The sequence below is a fragment of the Cetorhinus maximus genome, chromosome 6, assembly GCF_964194155.1.
Source record: "Cetorhinus maximus chromosome 6, sCetMax3.hap1.1, whole genome shotgun sequence".
NCBI classification, from domain to species: domain Eukaryota; kingdom Metazoa; phylum Chordata; class Chondrichthyes; order Lamniformes; family Cetorhinidae; genus Cetorhinus; species Cetorhinus maximus.
In genome coordinates, this window is record NC_135884.1 from 122,913,324 (window position 1) to 122,933,382 (window position 20,059).

General features: G+C 40.8%; 1 protein-coding gene across 2 annotated transcripts in view; it reads right to left on the bottom strand.

Annotated features, from left to right (window-relative positions):
* zcchc14 (zinc finger, CCHC domain containing 14) overlaps positions 1 to 20,059 on the bottom strand; it is a 129,701-nt gene that overhangs the window by 55,300 nt on the left and 54,342 nt on the right. For both annotated transcript variants that reach the window (XM_078544416.1, XM_078544415.1), the window contains exons 5-7: positions 18,631 to 18,743; positions 16,128 to 16,222; positions 9,457 to 9,517 (exon numbers count right to left, since the gene is read on the bottom strand). In XM_078544416.1, coding sequence (XP_078400542.1) covers positions 9,457 to 9,517; positions 16,128 to 16,222; positions 18,631 to 18,743 — 269 coding nt within the window. The remainder of the gene's footprint in view (positions 1 to 9,456; positions 9,518 to 16,127; positions 16,223 to 18,630; positions 18,744 to 20,059) is intronic.

The window sequence follows — 20,059 nt, forward strand, 5'->3', positions numbered from 1 at the left end:
TCATCTTTCTTTTGAAAACAAGAAAACCTGTCATTTGTCTGTTCTTGACAATTACAGCACTCAAGGATCAAAACACTTTTTGAAAAACACGTTGTCTTCAGTCAGTCAGGAGGTGATGAAGAAAAGGGTGCCATCCCTATCATCTCTCTCCTGTCCTACGAAGATGACTATAATAGATGGTTTAATAAGACCCTTGAGGATCTTTCCTGTGATTGAGAGAAGACTTATTCCTTGATTGTTTCTGAATACATTTTTGGATCCTTTCCACTTCCAGGTGCTGACTATGTTGGCATCCTTAAAGGTCTTGTGGAACATTTTCCTGATCTCAGATACTCTTGAAGACACCTGTAAATTCTGTACTATTACACCCCCCAATCTCTGCTGGAATGTCGTATGGTTGGTTTGATTGCCTTTATCATATCTTCAGTGAAAGGAGGAAGAGACAGGCTTTGTGTTTCTCGGGCAACTGCTCAATTTGATGCAGCAACTGTGGGGCTCTCTCTTGAGAAGCTCAGCACAGAAAGAGGCCATTCGGCCCATTAAGTCCATGCTGGCTCTCTGTAGATTAATCCATTCAGTCACATTTGTCTGTTCCATCCCCCTAGTCTCTCAAGTTCTTATCCAATTTCATTTTGGAATCTTTCATCACCTCTGCTTCCACCATCCTTGTGGGCAGCAGGTTCCAGGTCATTACCATTTGCTGCACAAGAGTGTTCTTCACAATTCTCCTCCCTGCATCTCTTGCCCAAAACCTTAAATTTGTGTTCCCTAGTACTTGTGCTATCAAGCTAATGGGGGCAGCTTTTCTTTGTCTACCTTATCTAAACCTGCCATAATCTTTACACCTTCATCAAATCTCCCCTCAATCTCCTTTGCTCCAAGGAGAACTTGAGCTTCTCCAAACTAACTTTGTAGCTATAATCCCTCAGCCCTGGAACCATTCTGGGAATCGCCTCTGCACTCTCACATCCTTCCTAAATTGTGACGACCAGAACTGGATGCAATGCACTAGTTATGGCCTAACCAGAGCTTTTTAAAGGCTCAGCATAACTTCCCTGCTTTTGTACACAATACCTCTATTTATGAAGCCTAAGATCCCAAATACTTTGCTAACTACTCTCTCAATATATCCTGCCACATTCAAAGATCTATGCACATGAACCCCCAATCCCTCTGTCCCTGTATACTCATTAGAACTCTGAACTTTACCATTAAATCTATATCAACTTTCCCTATCCCTTCTGCCAAAGTGCACCACGTCGTCATTGGCTGGTTCTTGTTTTGAGGAAGACATGTACTCAGGGTTGTGAGTTTCTGCCATGGGTCTTCATGTGACTGAAAAGGTTGATTCTTGACCTGCAGATCTTTGGGCACATGGGGCAGGGCACCCCACAAGGTAGTGGGATCCAGAGTGCAGGATTTGTTTCCTTCTCTTTCCTTCTCTGCCGCTGCTCTAACTCATGATTAAGGTGTATGGATTCAAACCATGATCAAAGCAGTTGTTGTCAGCCCATTTCTGTACTGCAGTGAGACCTGGACTATGCATTAGCGATATATAAGAGTGCTAGAGAAATTTCATCAATATTACATCAGTCCTTCACTGCATCCTCCAATTTCAATGGGAAGACCTTTAACCAAACGCTAAAGTTCTTCTAGAAGCCAAATCCACAAGCATTCAAGCAAAACTCCTGCAAAATTAAAATCAATGGACTGGACACGGTGTCTGGACGGCCAAAGAAAATGCTTCAAAGATACTCTGAAGCTCTCCTTGAAATTAATGACCAGGAGGAGCTTGGTACCAATCGTTCAAAATGGTAATACCTTGCATCACCTTACACTTCTCTGCTTTAAATGGGCAGCAGGTTTATAAAGGCGAACAGTAACCGTCATCGTGAATCCTGCCTGATGTCTTTCCCCGCCACAGGTGCCAGGGTAAAGGATATCATGGAGAGGGTGAAGAATATTCTGCAGGGGGAAGGGAATGAACTAGAAGTTGTGGTACACATTGTTACCAACGATGTAGAGAGAGCAGGTATTGAGGTCCTACGGTCTGATTTGTCTGTCCGTTCTGCTAGCCTATTCATGTCCCGTTGCAACTGATTAGTATTATCCTCACTGTCTGCAACACAGTTTGGTACCATCATCAAATTTTTAAATTTTACTTATTGACCCTTGGGGAACACTACTGTCTACCATCCTCTGGCCTGAAAAACATCCATTCGACCACGGCTCACTGTTTTCTGTCCTTAAGCTAATTTTCTAAGTTCACACTGACCCTCCTATTCCGTGAACCTCAATTTTGTTAAACAACTTTTTAAGAGGTACTTTGTCAAACACTTTCTTAAAATCTATGCAGACAATGTCCATTGCTCTCTCCCTTCATCAAACTTCTCTGTTACTTCATCAAAAAATCAACTAGATTAATCAAACAGGGTCTGCCTTTTATAAACCCATTCTGGCTCTCCTTAATTAAGTCAAAACTCTCTGAATGCCTGATGATTTTCTTCACTGATTATGGTTTCTGAAACACTACTCACCACAGATGCTAAACTGTTCAGTCCTTATACACTTTCTTAAGGGTGTCTAATTTGCCACTCACCAATCGTCTGCACTGCCCCTGTATGCAGGCAAGATTGGAAGAATATGGCAAGCCCTTCCACTATCTCCACACCCATAGCCTGGCATACAAACCACCCAGATCAGATGACTTATCACTAAGCATATCTGGCCTTTCTAATACATCTATGCTATCAATTTTTACCCTATCCATTACCTCTACCATTCACATTTCTACTGATATTTTAAATACCCAATGCAAAGTGCTCATTAAGTATTCTAGCCTTCCCTGCACCTCGCAGCATATCTTGTTTTGTTCTCAAGTGACCCCACCCCACCTCTCACTGCCCGGTTACTATTTACATGCCGGTGAAGATTTTTGGGTTCCCTTTTATGTTTACTGTCATCCTTGTATCATATTTTCTCCTTGCCAGTCTTATTTTCCTCTTCATTTATTCTTCCAAGTTCTTGGAGAGAAACAGAGTTAACATTGCAGGTTGCTGTTCAGAAATCTAGCCTGAAATGTTAACTCTATCTCTCTCTCCACTGATGCTGTCAGACCTGCTGTGTATTTCCAGCATTTTCTGTTTTTATCCCTTTTTCTTTCTCTATTTTTTCTGAACACTTCCCATCTGTGAATATCAAGTGCCCAGTCCTCACCATTTTAAGCCAGGTTTCCCTTATTTCCACTACATCACATTTCCACAGTGCTATTTGTGCTTGTAGATCACCACCCTTCTTCAGCACACCTTGTGCGTTTACATGCATGCATTCTAAACTGTATTTGTATTTCTCATCATCTTCCTTAGTCTACTCTTAGTACTTCCTTCTCTAGTGATATCAAACTCCTTTATTCCTCTTTTCTTTTTCCATATGCTGGTGCCCACCCCTCTTCCAATTTAGTTTAAATCCACCCCCCAACCACACTACTGAACCTCTCCAGAACACTGACCCCAGTCCTGTTGAGGTGCAACCTGTTCTTTTTTGAATAGGTGCCTCCTGCTCCAGAACAGGTCCCAATGTCTCAAGAATCTGAAGCCCTCCCTCCTGCACCATGCCGCAAGCCATGAATTGATCCTGCCCATCTTCCTATTTCTACTCCTACTCGCGCATGGTACTGGGAGTAATCCAGAGATTACTACCTTGGAGGTCCTACTTTTTAAACTTCCTCCCTAGCTCCTGAAAATCAGACTGTAGGACCTCAATACTTGCTCTCTCTACATCGTTGGTAACAATGTGTACCACAACTTCTAGTTCATTCCCTTCCCCCGGCAGAATATTATTCACCCCACCATGATGTCCTTTACCCTGGCACCCGGGAGGGAAAACACCAGGCAGGATTCACGATGATGGTTACAGGAATGCCTGTTTGTACTCCTAACTATGGAATCTCCTATGACAACTGCATTTCTACTCTTTGCTATTCCCTCCTTGCCCATTGCCATGGTCTTACCTGTCAAAGTGTAGTCACTTCCAGCAGTCTTCAATGCTAAATACTGGTTTAAAAGTGGCACACATCAAGACTCCTGCACTTCTGCCTCTTGCTATGCCACTGGATGGCCACATAAGCTTTCAGCAGTGAATTTTGTGTCGAAAACAAAAACAGAAAATGCTGGAAAAACTCAGCAAGTCTGACAGCATCTGTGGAGAGAGAGACAGAGATAACATTTTGAGTCCGTATGACTCTTCTTCAGATTTAAAGGGAGATAGAGATGTGGTGAAATATATACTGATTAAGGGGGGGTGGAACCAGTGAAGCTGGATAGAAGGCCAGCGATAGGTGGAGGCAAAGGAGAGATGGCAAAAAGATGTCATAAACAAAAGGTCAAAGAGTTGTTAATGGTGGACCTCAACAACTTCAGACCATGGACTCTCTCCTCCATCCCCACCCCCCTTTTTTCCATATTCATTTTTTTTTAATTTTTATTTTTTTTCCACTTATTTTCATTATTATTTTTAAAATTTATTTCCATTTTCATTCATTGTCTTATCCCCAACTTTTAGCCTATTTTCGATCTTTCTTCCCACCACCGTCCCCTCCCCCCACCCCACCCCAACTAGGGCCATCACTTTCCAGTGTGCTCACCTGGTCCGGCCATTATCACATTTTGCTTTCTTAATGTCACCATCAGCACCTCATTTAGCCAGAACCACCACCGTTAACAACTCTTTGATCTTTTGTTTATGATATCTTTTGCCATCTCTCCTTTGCCTGCACCTATCGCTGGCCTTCTATTCAGCTTCACCAGTTCCACCCCCCTTAATCAATATATATTTCACCACATCTCCACCTCCCTTTAGATCTGAAGGGGAGTTATATGGACTCAAAGTTCTCTCTGTCTCTCTCTCCACAGATGCTGTCAGACCTGCTGAGTTTTTCTAGCATTTTTTGTTTTTGTTTCAGATTTCCAGCATCCGCAGTATTTTGCCTTTATTTTAGTGAATTTTGTGTCATCTGGAGAGGAATTATGCCATATTTAAACACCGTTTTATGATCGGGAAAATTGAATTTAAATGATATTTAAGAACAGACTCCATGAACTGGATGTTTGGTTCAAGGTAAATTTGTCACAAAAAGAGGAAACATGCATGAGGAGTTGTAGGGAAAAAGGAGTTAGATTTCTACACCTGTCTTACATTTAGTACTGTCACAAGGCTGTGCCCTTTATTTTTGGGAATATGATTTTTTAACTCAACTGACGGGAAATTATACAATTTGAACTGAGACAGAGCAAACTGCTTAAAAATGCAAGGCCACATTCCAAGGTGAATGCAAGGCCACATTGCAAGGTGAAAGTGAGAAACAAACAAATCACCCTCAGGGGAGTATAAAGCGAGACATATTTCCTATAATCCAGACACCCATCAAACCTCGTAACTATCCAAGGGAGAGACATTAAAAATGCAAAGCACTGGCTATTGAAGCAATGGCTTCCCAGACAAACAAACCCAAAACCTCATGGAAATACACAACGGCTGAAGTATTTCAAGACAAGGCTGCCCAGCCACTAGAGAGAGAGACTACAAGTGGCACAGGCGGTGTCAAGAATGTCTTCAGTTGAGGAAACAGGCTGAAGGTTGCTCCTCTCTCTTTTGGAATAAGTGCGTCGCCTAGTTCGAGAAGCAAATTCCACCATCAACCTACCAGCGAACTGAGATCTCGTAATAATTGCAACATCATCTACATCTGACTGCATCCAAGAAACCAGCTAACCCAAATCAGACACTGTGTTTAACATCTATGCTTCAAGGACAGTCAAAGACCACTTAACCATATATTATTTTCTCTTTTTATTGGACTTTAACGCCCCTTATTTCTGGTGTGTGCGTGCGTGCCTGAATGACTGAGAGTTCTGAATGCTTGATGTCACACTTTTATTATTTTTTTTCCTTCAGGTTTAGTGGTTAATAAATTTGCTCTTTGACTCAAGAAAACATTGTTTTATTGGCTCCTTATTGCTCACAGCTTAAATGGTTAAATACATTCTGATTTGGAAAGGCCATATCGTTGTCAAAAAGAAACTTAATCTTTGTTGTGACTAACTGAGGAGGTTGAATAGAGGGAAGCCAGTTCACCATTCTCACCTGGTCGTAACAGCACCCCGAAAGTGGAATCAGCCTCACATTTGGTATGCCTTTTTTGCCAAATTCCATTAAATGTAGGCACATATTAAGCAGCTGGTGATGAGTAAGTCTTACATACATTACTAAACTGTGACATGCATCTTGCAACCAGTCCTACATAGAATATCCCACAATTCAGAAGGTAGATATTTATCAAACAACTAATGAGGAAACTCTTAAGGCTTGAGACAACAGCTGCTGAAGGCATTCATGTGTTATGCAAGCACACCTTATGCAAGGTTACACAAATGCAAACAGTTGTTGCTGAAGTTTCACACCAATGACTGGAACAATCATAATTCAGTGTTGTGTGGTCTGGTTTTTTGCTGTGGTGAGAAGAATGGTGGCAATGTACTCACATTTTTCTGATGAATTTAACTGTTCACTAAATTGCTCAAAAGCTGTTCCCCAATATTTGCTTCACAGAGCAAAGTTTCAGAGAAGAGTCAAACGGACTCAAAACGAAAACTCTGTTTCTCTCCCCACAGATGCTGCCAGACCTGCTGTGTTTTTCCAGCATTTCCTGTTTTTATTTCATATTTCCAGCATCCGCAGTATTTTGCTTTTATTTCAGATCTGTGTTTGTCAATTGTCTAATGCACAAATAGTGACAATCCTCCTGGGAAGGGGAGACATGAAGTAAATCAGATTTCTTTAGCTGTAAGATGATGTGCGGGGCAAAAAGAGTTGGTTGATCCAATGGTTAATCAAATGGTTAAAGGTGGAAGATCTGCAATTCACCATAGTGGTTTTGATTCACATTCACACGGCCTTTATTGCATGTACCTTGCACAATGGCAGATCATGGAGATTCCACTATATTTCAGTTTTGTTGAAACCTGTAGGCTTTATGCTTAATATTTGTATCTTAATGCAAATGTACTCAAAAAGTCTTGTTGGGTAGGGAAGGGGTTTGCGGGGAGATTTTTAAGACAGCAAAAGCATTACTACTTTTGAAATAATCCTAAAAATTTCATACTTCTCTGATTTCCACAACAAGGAGCTTTAGATTTTGAAGCACAGGTCATAACAGATAATGATCCCAAATAACTCATCCACCTTGTTACATCCAATTCTTTAATGACAAGTGAACTTTTTTTTAAACAATGCCTTTGAGCTCCAGATATGTAGGTCAATATCGCAAATCAATTTCAATCCATTTAACAAAATCTCCTTATGGTCTTGTGCTTAGAACTTCTGATCAAAGTATAACATTTCCCTCAGAATTCCAATCTGTAGTGCCTTACAGAGCATATATAAAATCAATCTTTTGTCAAATTTCATTCCGACAGCAGTACATTATAAAACCCAATAATTAGTACTGTTAACTAATTTTGGTTAGTTGCTTGCACTTAGATTGTGTTTCTGAATTAAATGCCATAAATGGACAGTGACAAATTGGCCATTTCAAAAGGAAACAACAGTACAGTCAAATACTCTGCAGGCGGCATTTTTCCTTTCTAGAATTGTTTGATGTCATATGCCTTTTAGTAGCAAGCTTTTTTTCAAATGTAAAATAGTGCACGATTATATAGGTTTCCAAAAGGATTTGCAAATAATATCCAACTAGGTTTAAAGCATGCTTTCATTGTAAAATTCTGTATTTAATATACAAACAAAAACTATTCCAATTACTGACCTAAAGTCCTATAGTATGCTTTCACTAAAAATAATTAATTTAAATACATTCATAGTTACAGGTCTCCTCTCATTGATGTTAGTGAATAGGATTTGCTTAAGGAACATATGTGATGTTATCCTGCAGACTCAGAGTACCTGCTAATAAATGTAAGCAGTTTGCATTTTTGGAAGTCCTTGTCTAAATACAGCATTTTGGGAAAAACTAGCCAAAGCTTATTTGAACTTTATTGTAAACCTAAAATAAAGTCATGGTGCTAAACTATGAGAATGCAATTATATATTAACATACAAACAGAAAGTTGTACTTTTAGTATTTATTCGACTTTTTTGTATCAGTTGTTTTTACATTTCTGCATATACACATTAACTAAGGATCCAAATGATCCTTAGCATCAGGTAAGTTTACTGCAGTTTTGCAGGGCAAAAAAAATTAAACTGATTGCAATAAAAGGACTGTTACCTAAGAATAATGTGCAAACTCTAATTTAGTGGTTAAAATTTCTGAAAATAGTAATAACAGAAAAGATTTGTGCACAAGGGTACAGGCAAAGTTGTTCTACAACTCCTCTGCTCAATTGATTCTCAAACTTTATTCGGATTATAACACTGCAGTCAGATTTATAATCCTTGTAATTCAAATTTTGATCTGCAAGGCAGAGTTAAATTTCAAGTTTACAGCTGGGATTTTACATTTGCAAATCAGGAATGCTGCTATCCAACGCATGTGTAAAATCGTGAATGGTGATGTCGGGTTGCGAATGTGACATCAACACACCAGCTTCCCATAATACAGTAGGTGGGCAGGTGCACGCCAAAATCGGCAGCCTGCCCACCATTTAAAAAAATAATAGGTAATTGAGCTTGTTAACAAGTCTTGGACCTAATTATTACACTGCCCATGCCATAATGTGGTTGACATGGGCAGGTGGGTGAAAGTGGGGATTCCGCTTTTTCACCGTTTGAGGGGGCACCCCCAAGATGATAACCACCCAGCACCACTGCCCCCCAACCCACACCCCCCCAAAGCCCGGTGCCCTTTGTGCCTCCTGCCTGGCCTCCAAACCCTGCTCCCCACTCCCCTCCCTAGGGTGCCTGATCCCACCTTGCCCAAAAATTCCAAATTTAACCGAATCCAGGTCCTCTGGGATTGATTGCTCTCTTCATTATGGGACCGCTTGCAGTACCAGCAACATCCACTACTGAGTTCTAGCGCTGCTGGGACTGCTAGAGCTGCTGGCCAACCAGCCCAGCCGGCAGCTCTCAACGGCGGGACTCCCACTCTCCGCTTGTTTAGGCCATTGGCAGCGGGTTATCACTGTGAGGCAGCCTTTTTAAAAAAAAGTCGGTTTTTGTTATTGGGCAGGGGTGAGCAATACGCACCCGCCCCCAAAATGCAGCCCTAAGTTACCATTAATATAATAGCACTGAATTTCATTCACGTAAAATAAATGGTTTTTCAAGGCTTAAGAAGGCAATTTGATCCACTAAAAGGCAACAAAGTTTTAATGAGCTATATCATTATAGACATGGCAACCTTAATGAATTCATAACAGATTTAATTATTACAGAATTGTACTCTGTCAACAATCCACAAATTTTGGATACAGCTGTCATTATGCACAAAGCTATGCTTACCTTACAGCTGCACCAGTGCTTGTGTTAGCTTTATGCAGCATCACTGGTATGGAGCTGGCATCTGAAGAGGAAAAATACATAGCACAGAATTACAAATGAGTTTCTTTATAGTTCATGCACCTTCAAATTCTACAGATTGAATTCAAAGCTTCATAATCTTAATAATCACATAAATCTTTACAATAGACATTCCCGTAATAAATATTCTAAATTTTTACAGATACAAACTTTTTTCAAGAAGTTCATACTTTAACATTTCATGTGTAATCCAAGCCAACTGCAACCCAAGATTCTAATTTTGAAAGAGAGGACAAGGCAAACTTGAGAGACACATCCTAATATGCCATATTACAGCACCTCGGGTTTTTTTTTGCAAAAATATACTTTATTCATAAAATATCCAAAAGAACATGACAAAACACTTCAAAATGGCCATCACAGAAAGTGCAATGTTATTCACATTTTCTACATAGATCATGCTGCACTCTGGGGTGCTTCAATACAATTGCGATACATGTAATATTTACTGTATACACTCAAGATGAGTCATACAGGCCAAGAAGTTCCATACAATTTCCAGCTCCTCGGCATACTATGGCAGAAAGGTCTTAGAAAGTGACCTTTCCCCATTGTATGTCTGCGGCGGCTGCCCAAAGCTTTAGTGCACCCCAGAGCATGTAGTCCTAGACCTTGGAATGTGCCAGTCTGTAATACTCGATCAAGTACAACTCTTTGCACTGGAAGACCAACAGGTTTTGGGCAGACCAGAGAGCATCTTTCACCAAGGTGATGATCCTCCAGCTGCAGTTGATGTTTGTCTTGGTATGCATCCCTGGGAACAGTCCATAGAGCACAGAATCCTGCATCACAGAACTGCTCCAGATGAACCTCAACAAAAACCAATGCATCTCTCTCCAGACTACCTCCAGAGGTAGACAACAGTCTCTTCCCCATCACAACTACCTCAAGGGCAACGTGTGGAGGGGATGAGACTCCGGGCATGTAGGAAGGATCCAACAGAGAGGGCCTTTCTCACCACCAGCCAAGTTACGTCTTGGAGCTTGTTTGAAAGTTCTGGTGATGAGGCATTCTGCCAAATGACTTTGACAGTCTGCTCAGGGAATCATCTGACAGGTCTACCATCTCCTTTTCCTGCAGGGTCTCTATATCGTTACATGCAGACCACTGCCTGATGGACTTGTGGTCAAAGGTGTTCCTCAGCATTAATTTTTCCACGAGGGATAAGTGGTGTGGCATGATCCAACTACTTGGAATGTTACATGGCAGAGTGGCCAGACCCATCTTTCACAACACTGGGGATAGGTAGAACCTCAGCACGTAGTGGTGACACTTGGTGTTTGCGTACTGAGGGTTTACGCACAGGTTGATGCAGCCACTGTCAGGATGAGGGTGATGTTGCTACGTTTTACCCCTTCGTCTAGAGGTTTTTACATCGTGTCCCTGTGAACATAGTCCATTTTTGATCTCCTGATAAAGCGTAAGATGGCTCAGGTAATCGCCACAGCGCAGGAGTGAGGAATAGGTCAGACCTGCACCATGTACAACAACACCGAGAGTGCCTCAGACCTGATGACCAGGTTCTTACCCGCAATGGAGAGGGAATGTCACTCCCACATACCCAGTTTTTTTTTACCATAGCTACTCGCTTCTTCCGGTTTCTAGTGCATGCCTTGGTTCCTCCGAACCATATCCCCAGCACCTTCAGGCAGTCTGACCTGACGGTGAAGGGGACAAAGGATCAGTGAGCCCAATTCCCATAAACATGGCCTCACTCTTGCTGCGATTTACCTCAGCTCCCAAGGCCAGTTTGAACTGGCTGCAGATGTTCATCAGTCTGCGCACCGACAGCAGATCCAAGCAGAAGACAGTGATATCATCCATGTACAGGGAGGCTTTAAATCGAGTGCCTCCACTGCCTGGGATTGTCATTCCTCCTATGCCCAAATCCTTCCTAATGGACTCAGCAAAAGATTCTATGCAACACATGAGCAGGACAAGGGAGAGGGGGCAGCCCTGCCTAACTCAAGATTTAATTGGAAAGCTTTCTGATTCCTACCCATTGATTAAAACCGCAATACTGACGTTTGTGTAGAGCAGTTGGATTCAATTATGGATTCCCTCCCCAAACCCCATTTTGGAGGGCACATCCATCATGTAGGTGTGCGATATTCTGTCAAAGGCCTTCTCCTAGTCCAGGCTGATGAGGCAAGTGTTCACACCCTTGTCCTGTACATAGGCAATCGTATCTCAGGAGTGCGAGGCTCTCAGAGATCTTCCTGCCGCATACAACGGCCACAGCACCTCTCAGTTATTCTTTCATTCAAATATTTTATTTTGGGGAAGTTATGTGATGTGACAGCAAGGCTCTGTGAACTGGAAGCACAGTTTCTTCCTACATTTGGTTACTCTTGAGAGTAATTTTTGCAGACAGATGTTCTCATACAATATTTTTGAAGAAAAAAAATTACAGACATTGGTCTATCAATTTGGCCACATGGGCACTAACTGGCCTACTAAGCCCTAACATTTAGCTGGAAATACACTGCCTGTCATATTGGGAAATCGAACAAAATGGGTGTCCTTTGCACACGCCTGAAGTTGGCACTTTGCATATGCAAATAGAGGGCCAAATACCTGTCTGAGAGCCCCCTCTCCAAGACTGGCTTGCTCTGAGGCAGTTACTATCATTGGCAGCACTACAGGAAACCAGCCCTAGAGATTGTCTGTCAGCCAAATAAATAATTCAATTGAATGAGGGGCTAGGAAAAGCAGGAGTGCTCCTCCTAATCCCACTTGAATGGAAAATGGCCCCCTTCACATTGTTACCACTCTGGACCCCCAACTCCCTTACCAGACCTAACCCCTGATTCTTTCCTATGCTATCCTCTCCCAGCCCCCAATCAACCCCCAGCCTCCTAACCCGCTAAGCCTCTTCTACTGACCCTTGATCCGCTCTTCACCCCCACCCTTCCCCCAAGCTCCTCTTTTGACTCCAAACCTGCCACCTCAGTTTCTTAACCCAGCCACCCATCTTACGCCCCATGATCCTAGCCAACTCCTAGCCCTATGATATATATTGCACAATTCTTTGCTGGTAATCTCCAATGTCAATGTCACTTCAGCTCTGTTATAATGAGGCTTGAATCCATGTGAAAAACTACCAAAATCAGGAAATTATTCAGGACGTAGCATAATGGAAACTAGCAGCACACAATGAGGCCATTATCTTATCTGTGCAGGCTTTTTGGTAAAGCAATCCAAAACTAATCTCATTCCCCCACAGCTCAGTATTCTGCTCTGCTTTCCCTTATATGATTCAATGGTCTAATTTGCTGTGTAAAGAAATTTCTCCTCGTTTTCTTAGTGCTAATTTTAAATGGATGACACTTCATCACTGACTCAGCAACTAGAGAAAATTGCCTTCTATTTACCCCATAAAAACAATTACATTTGCAAAACTTAATTAAATTTCCTCATGGCTTTCTCAGCTCCAATGGAAACAGACCCACTAACTCAGGTTACTACTCTGAACTATAATTTATTGTTCCTGGTATTATCCTGGTTAATCTATGATACATGTCCTCTGTGGCTTTAATGTCCTTCCTATAATAATAAGAAAAATGTATTTTGAAGAATTAAATTCAGATGAAAATGTCACATTCCTCTACTTATTCACAAAGATAATTATAGCAGACAGGTATAAAATAGCATTGGTGAATGAAGTGACTAAAACACAGGAATATCAGCATGTAGTGGCCAAAATAAAGTGCATTACTGTAAATGCACAACTCACTGCAATAAAAAGACTACTCCTGGCATGTACTGAGGCCAATTCTAGAATTCCTATCCATGATTGCAGAATTCTACCTTAGTTCACCATCTAGTCTACCATCATGTCAAATCTACAACATTAAACTGAATAAAAAGGCATTTCATTCTTTGGGCATTAATAGCTCTTCAACTACAACAATTACAACATGGGTTTCTATGGCACCTTTAAAATGGTAAAACCTCAGGCACTTAAGTTGAACCTGAATATGATGAAACCTTTAACAAGGCAAGCACTTGTCAAACTAAAAAGACTTGAAATATACCAAACCTGTGTGTTTTAACAAATGCATTACATGATATATATATTTTTGAACAAAACTCCGCCTTTACAAATCTAGAACAGGTAACTACATTGAATGAACCTTCCTTCCAAACACAAGGTTAAAACATCATCTCAAGAGAGAAACCTTAAGGACATAACCTTTTGATCGATCCCAACCCAATGTATTTAGTAACACATTTGAATAGTTATTATCCAGTGTTTCAGCCACATCAATCATTTTACACACTACCTAGTTTTCTGCTCTAAACATTCTTCCATTCATAAAATGGAAAACAATGATGAGAGCAGTTAATTTGAAATTGATATTTAAAGGGATGAAGGTGGTCAGCTAACTGAAAAAAAATTGAAAGAGTAAAATAATGGGGTCACAGCCTTTTTGGATTGGTTGAGGGCCAAAATTGAATTATTTCTTATAAATTTAGTATATAAACATACAAATTAAGGGCAGGGTTAGGCCACTTGGCCCTCGAGCCTGCTCCGCCATTCAATAAGATCATGGCCGATCTGAATGTAATCTCAATCCCCTTCTTGGCTACCCCGATAACCTTTCATCCCCTTGTTAATCAAGAATCTATCTAGCTCTGCCTTAAAAATATTCAAGGACTCTGCTTCCACCACCTTTTGAGGAAGAGTTCTAAAGACTCACTACCCTCAGAGAAAAAATTTCTCCTCGCCTCTGTCTTAAATGTGTGACCCTTTATTTTTTAAAACAGTGACCCTCAGTTCCAGATTCTCCCACAAGAGGAAACATCCTCTCCACATCCACCCTGACAAGACCCCTCAGGATCTTAAAGGTTTCAAACAAGTCACCTCTTACTCTTCTAAATTCCAGTGGATACAAGCCTAACCTGTCCAACATTTTCTCATAAGGCAACCTGCCCATTCCTGGTATTAGTCTGGTAAACCTTCCCTGAACTGCTTCCATCGCATTTACGTCTTTCTTTAAATAAGGAGATCAGTACTGTACACAATACTCCAGGTGTGGTCTCACCAGTGCCCTGCAAAACTGAAGCATAACCTCCCTACTTTTGTGATCAATTCCCCTCATCTAGAAAGAGAAAGGAAAAAAATTAAAAAGGCTGAGAGAGTATGATGACAAACTGGCAGATAACATAAATGACAAATAATAAACAACTTTGTAAATGCATACAAAGTAAATAATAGTTACAGAAAGGTTAGGATCAGAGAGTTAAAAAAAAGGAAATCTTTGTATAGAGAATGAAGGGATTACAGAGATATTGAATAAATGCAGTGGTGAAAATAACAGGGTACAAGTAGAGGAGGTGAAAAGTTAATAGAACTTAAGTGGTAAAGATCTGTTGGTATGCTGAAGGATGTCAGAAAGGAAATAACATAAGCTCTTAAGGCAATCTTTCTAATATCCATAGATATGTAAGTTATCTAGAGGGCTGGGGGGTTGTCAAATGTAGCAGCGCTGCTCCAAAGATTATCAAAAAGATAAACCAAACAATTATACACCAATAGCCTAACAATGGTGATCTGTAAACTTCTAGAAGGCAAAATGCTGAGTAAAATTAATATCAAGACAGGCATGGGTTAATTAAGCACAACACTGGTTTGTAAAAGGCACAAGACAGCATTTCCAGGATGATACACTGGTGGTGTGGTTGCATACATTTATATAGTAATTATGCATGTTGAAGTTCCAAGAGGGATTCACATAGTAACAGCTCAAAAACAACCATGGAGAAAGGGAGATAGGTCATAAAGGTGAAATGGCCCATTTTTCCATGGCTGTTCTTGGATATGGTGACTTTTCTTGTATAGCTAAGAATCAGCGTCTTCTGATCAAGATTCACTGATCCTTTGCTCTGCAAAAGTGTGTTATAGGGTTCAAAAGTGGACATGTTGTATTGACATGAGGGTGGTCCAGATAGCTTGATATTTCACAGTTCTAAATGGAGTTGGGTGTCAAATGGTCACCACAACCCCAGACAACAGCATGTGGACAAGTTTCAGGGTGCAACAAATTTTACTTCTCTCAAATAAGCTCATACACTTACTTATATTTTAGGCAAAGAGAATTCTTTTATATTAATTGTTGAATTGTTTTCCCCTTCAAAGTTAGCTTTATTTCAGTGGCTGGGTTTGGAAATTCTAACAGCAACTCTATCTTACAGTAGGCAAAGTCTGTGTATTGGTGCAATTCTGACATGCAGGACCAGAGTAATAAATGCCCAACTTCAATATAAACAATCAACCCATCGCAATCAAAGCTGACTGAAGATCCTTGATTCCAAATTATGCTCAAGGTGAATTCGTTTCATTAATGTCTGTTCCAAAAACAGACAACAGGAATTTGAACAGCCCGCATCACTGTGTTACCGACGTTAGCTGCATTATGCACACAGGAAGGAAAAAAGGGCCGTCTATAGCTGCTGGTGTACACCACCTCCCTAAGACCAGCACTCAGTAGTTTGGGAGTAGCTTATTTTCCCAATATCTTCACAAGAGGATGCACATTCTCAAAAACAAGTCGAACCCAAATGGTCAAGTATTGAGTCAATTTACTTACTTAAATGTTGAGTAGGGTGATTGGCTGTGGCAGTACTGAAAAATTTCTGTATGTGATCATTTTTTAACATATGAGATGGCAAAGATAGCAGGTATCTGCGGAAAGTAAAAACTAAATTCAATAATATGATACATTTTTAAGTGAATACTATACAAAGGCTTTACATTGAAATGTTTAGTGCAAAATACAACCCTAAATTCTGTTTAAAACATGTTGCTATTATTAGTCTCAGTAAGGAAATCTTTAAAATTAGAAACCAACTCTTTGAAGTTGTAGACTTATGGCCCATTGTACTATCTAATCCTGGAGCAGCAATCGGTTGAGGGTGGGGGGAGGGGGTAGAGGAGTAAAGAAGGGAGACTCGTGGGTGTCCCTTTCTGTTGGGGAATTCTCATGGAGCACTGGATGTCCGAACAGAAGGGACACCGTCTCTCCGAACCTGCAGACTTCTGCCAGGATATACCTGGCAGCTCTCCGATGAGACCAGGATAAGTAGGAAAGCAAGTTGTCAAGGGGAGGTAGAGAGTCTGCAAAGGGATACAGACAGGTCAAATGAGTGGGCAAAAATTTGGCAGTATAGTGTGGGAAAATATGAACTGGTTCACTTTGGCAGGAAAAATAAAAAAACAATATATTATTTAAATGGAAAGAGATTGCAGAACTCGGCGGTACAGAGCGAGTACTGGGTGTACTGGTACATGAATTACAAGAAGTTGGTATCCAGGTGCAGCAAGTGATTAAGGTGGCAAATGTAATGTGGTCGTATATTGCAAAGGGAATGGAATATAAAAGTAGGGAAACTTTACTGCAGTGGTATAGGGCCTTGGTGAGACCACATCTGGAATACAGTGTAGAGTTTTGGTCTCTTTATTTGAAAGAGATATAATTGCGTTAGAAGCAGTTCAGAGAACGTTCATTTGGCTCATTCCTGGGATGGACGGCTTATCTCATGAAGAAAGGTTGAGCAGGTTGGGCCTATATGAGTTGGAGTTTAGAAGAATGAGGTGTGATCTTACTGAAACATAAAATTCTGAGGGGGCTTGATAGGGTAGATACCAGGCAGATGTTTCCACCTGTAGGAGAGACTAGAACTCTGGGAGATGACATAGTGGTATTGTCACTGGTCTAATAATCCAGAGACCCAGGGTATTGCTCTGGGTACCAGGGTTTGAATCCCACTACAGCAGGTGGTGAAATTTGAATTCAACAAAAATTGCCCGAACAGAACAAAACCCATCTGGTTCACTGATGTTCTTTAGGGAAGGATATTTGCTGCCCTGACTTAGTCTGGCCTACATGTGACTCCAGACCCACAGCACTGTGGTTGACTCTTAAATGCCCTCTGAAATGGCCTAGCAAGCCACTCAGCTGCTACTGTGGGTGTACCTACACCACATGGATGCAAATGGTTCAAGGACGCAGCTCAACACCACCTTCTCAAGGCAATTAGGGATGGACAATAAATGCTGGCCTAGCCAGTGATGCTCACATCCCATGAACGAATAAAAAAAAGTTAAAAGTATAAGAGGTCTCCCTTTTAAGATGCAGATGAGGAGGGTCATTAGTATGTGGAATTTTCTTTCCAAGAAAGCAATGGAGGCTGGGTCATTGGATTTATTCAAGGCAGAGTTAGGCAGATTTTTGATAAACAAGGGAGTCAAGGGTTATGGAGTCAAGACCATGACCAAAACCAGCCACGACCTACTCCTGCTCCTAAGTCCTGTGTTCCTATGCTACATGGCTCCCTGCATGGAAGAGGCCCGTAAGTGGCCTTTAATTGGCCATTTAAGGGCCTCAATTAGCCCAACAGCTAAGGGCAGGAGGGCCACCCTTCAACTCCCCCGCAACCGGTAAAATTCCAGCGGAGGTGGGTAGGTGACAGGCACAGTGCCCCAATTTTATGCACCCCCACTGCATGCCAGCCCACTCCTGGCAGGGCTGTAAAATTCATATCTTAAGTAAAGTGTAAAACTTGGACAGAATTACTAGCTTTGAGGGTCAGATTTGATGCGCATTTAGTACATCCCCAACCCATTTTTAGATTATGTCCTTAGAGTTACTTCAGTTTGGATACCATTCTTTTTCATGTCAGTCCTTTTTGTATAATTTTAAGATAGAGAAGTCTGGAAAAACTATAGTCAAACACTGTGGGAGTCTACTACACAACCTTTTGATCATGCCCCCAACATAAGCTATTCTAGATGTCAGTATGGAATGTCAGAGACTTTAAGTCATACTTTCACTGTACCCATCCCTTGCTGATATGTCTAGCCCAGGGGAATCTAAACCCTCTCCACATCACCAAAGTTAACACTGACATAAAAAAGTGTAGTCCCCTGCTGCAGCAAAACCTTGTCTCTACTTACTATACATTTAACTTTAACATGTTGAAAATTGGTTTAATAATCCACATTGATTCTGCATGACTACTCAATATTTTCATTACTATCGTGCCTTTTTATTGATCGAAATACTCAACTGATCGCATAATTAAGAATTTCACCTTAGATATGGTTCCAGATCTGCATATTTTCGCTCTTCTGTGTAACAACAGTCATGATTGGTGGTTTCTGGAATGGAATTTTCCAAATTCTCATCTGGGAACATTTGCGGAAGCTGTAAAGTTAAGATAATTTTTAATTTAACATATTGGGGGAGGATCCAAATATAATGAGAATGATTTTCTTGTCTTTCGTGTCCAGGAAAAGATTAATCCCTGGACAATAATAATAGGAAATAGAGGTACAGATGCACGAATGCCCACTCCCTTTACGTAGCTACAGGTTTTCATCCATTCTCAAAAGGGCCAAAAGGCACAAACACAGCAGTTCCATGTAAATGAAATGGGTGGGGGTTCCTACACCCCTGAATTATTCTGTAGCTTCACCAGTGAGGGTGCAAACAGATTTAACTATGCCTCATCGCATATCAATCTGGACAGGTGCATGTTACTTCAGGTGTATTTTGCCTGGTCAGAACCTGGGTGGTTAACCCAAGAAAATTGTTTTTTTTTAATTCCAGTCTACTTAATTTATTGTAAAAATGATAAAGCATTTTTAGCCAGTTTGTTTCTGCAAATGAAAAACAAAAATTTTAACTGCATGTAATTTAAGATCCTGAATCAGTTTGTTGATTTTTCTGCCAAATGTTGATATACACTACTCATTTTAGAAAGAAACTGATGTCTGTGAGCAATGCATGGGATAGTCAGGAGCTCAAGTGCAGTTTGTGATACTGACTGCGTGTCTACTTCTGCCTGAGCAAAGCAGGTTCACCCACCTTTATAATACAGCAAGTTTACTGAAGCAATACATCACAACTGATGCAGCAAAAAATATTTCGTGCCTTATTAACGAGAACACATATACCCTAAATATACCCATAATGCTATTTACCTACCACATCATAAACTTGTTTCAGTTACACTAACTTGATTTGCTCTTCACTTTTCAAAATGTCTTATTCTGAGTTATTCAGATTATTTTTGCTTACCTTCTACCTGGACTTGCAGTATTGGCATAAGATACAAGTATGTTAATTTGCTACACCTCCAAATTTTTTTTTCTCAGATGCACAATTGTGCAAAAGATTTTTTTTAATCTTCATTACCGATCACTGTAGATTAGTGCTTTTTGCTGAAGCTAACAATGTACCAATGCACCAGGGAGAATTTCTCCCCATTGTCAAATCTCCAATGAACTCCTTCACAGGCTTGCCCTCTCCTCAGCTGAATCCTTTCGATCTGATAACTGCTATTACCCCGTTCCTTGAATGTTCTTTCACGAGACCTTGTATATCTACATCATCAGTGTGGATGAAGCTGTTAACATTCTGGCCCTACGAGAAATGTAGCTTACAGGTGGTGACTCATTGAATCTTACCAATTGAGGTCAGTCAGCGCATTATGCTATGCCAGCTCTTCATTCAGCCTA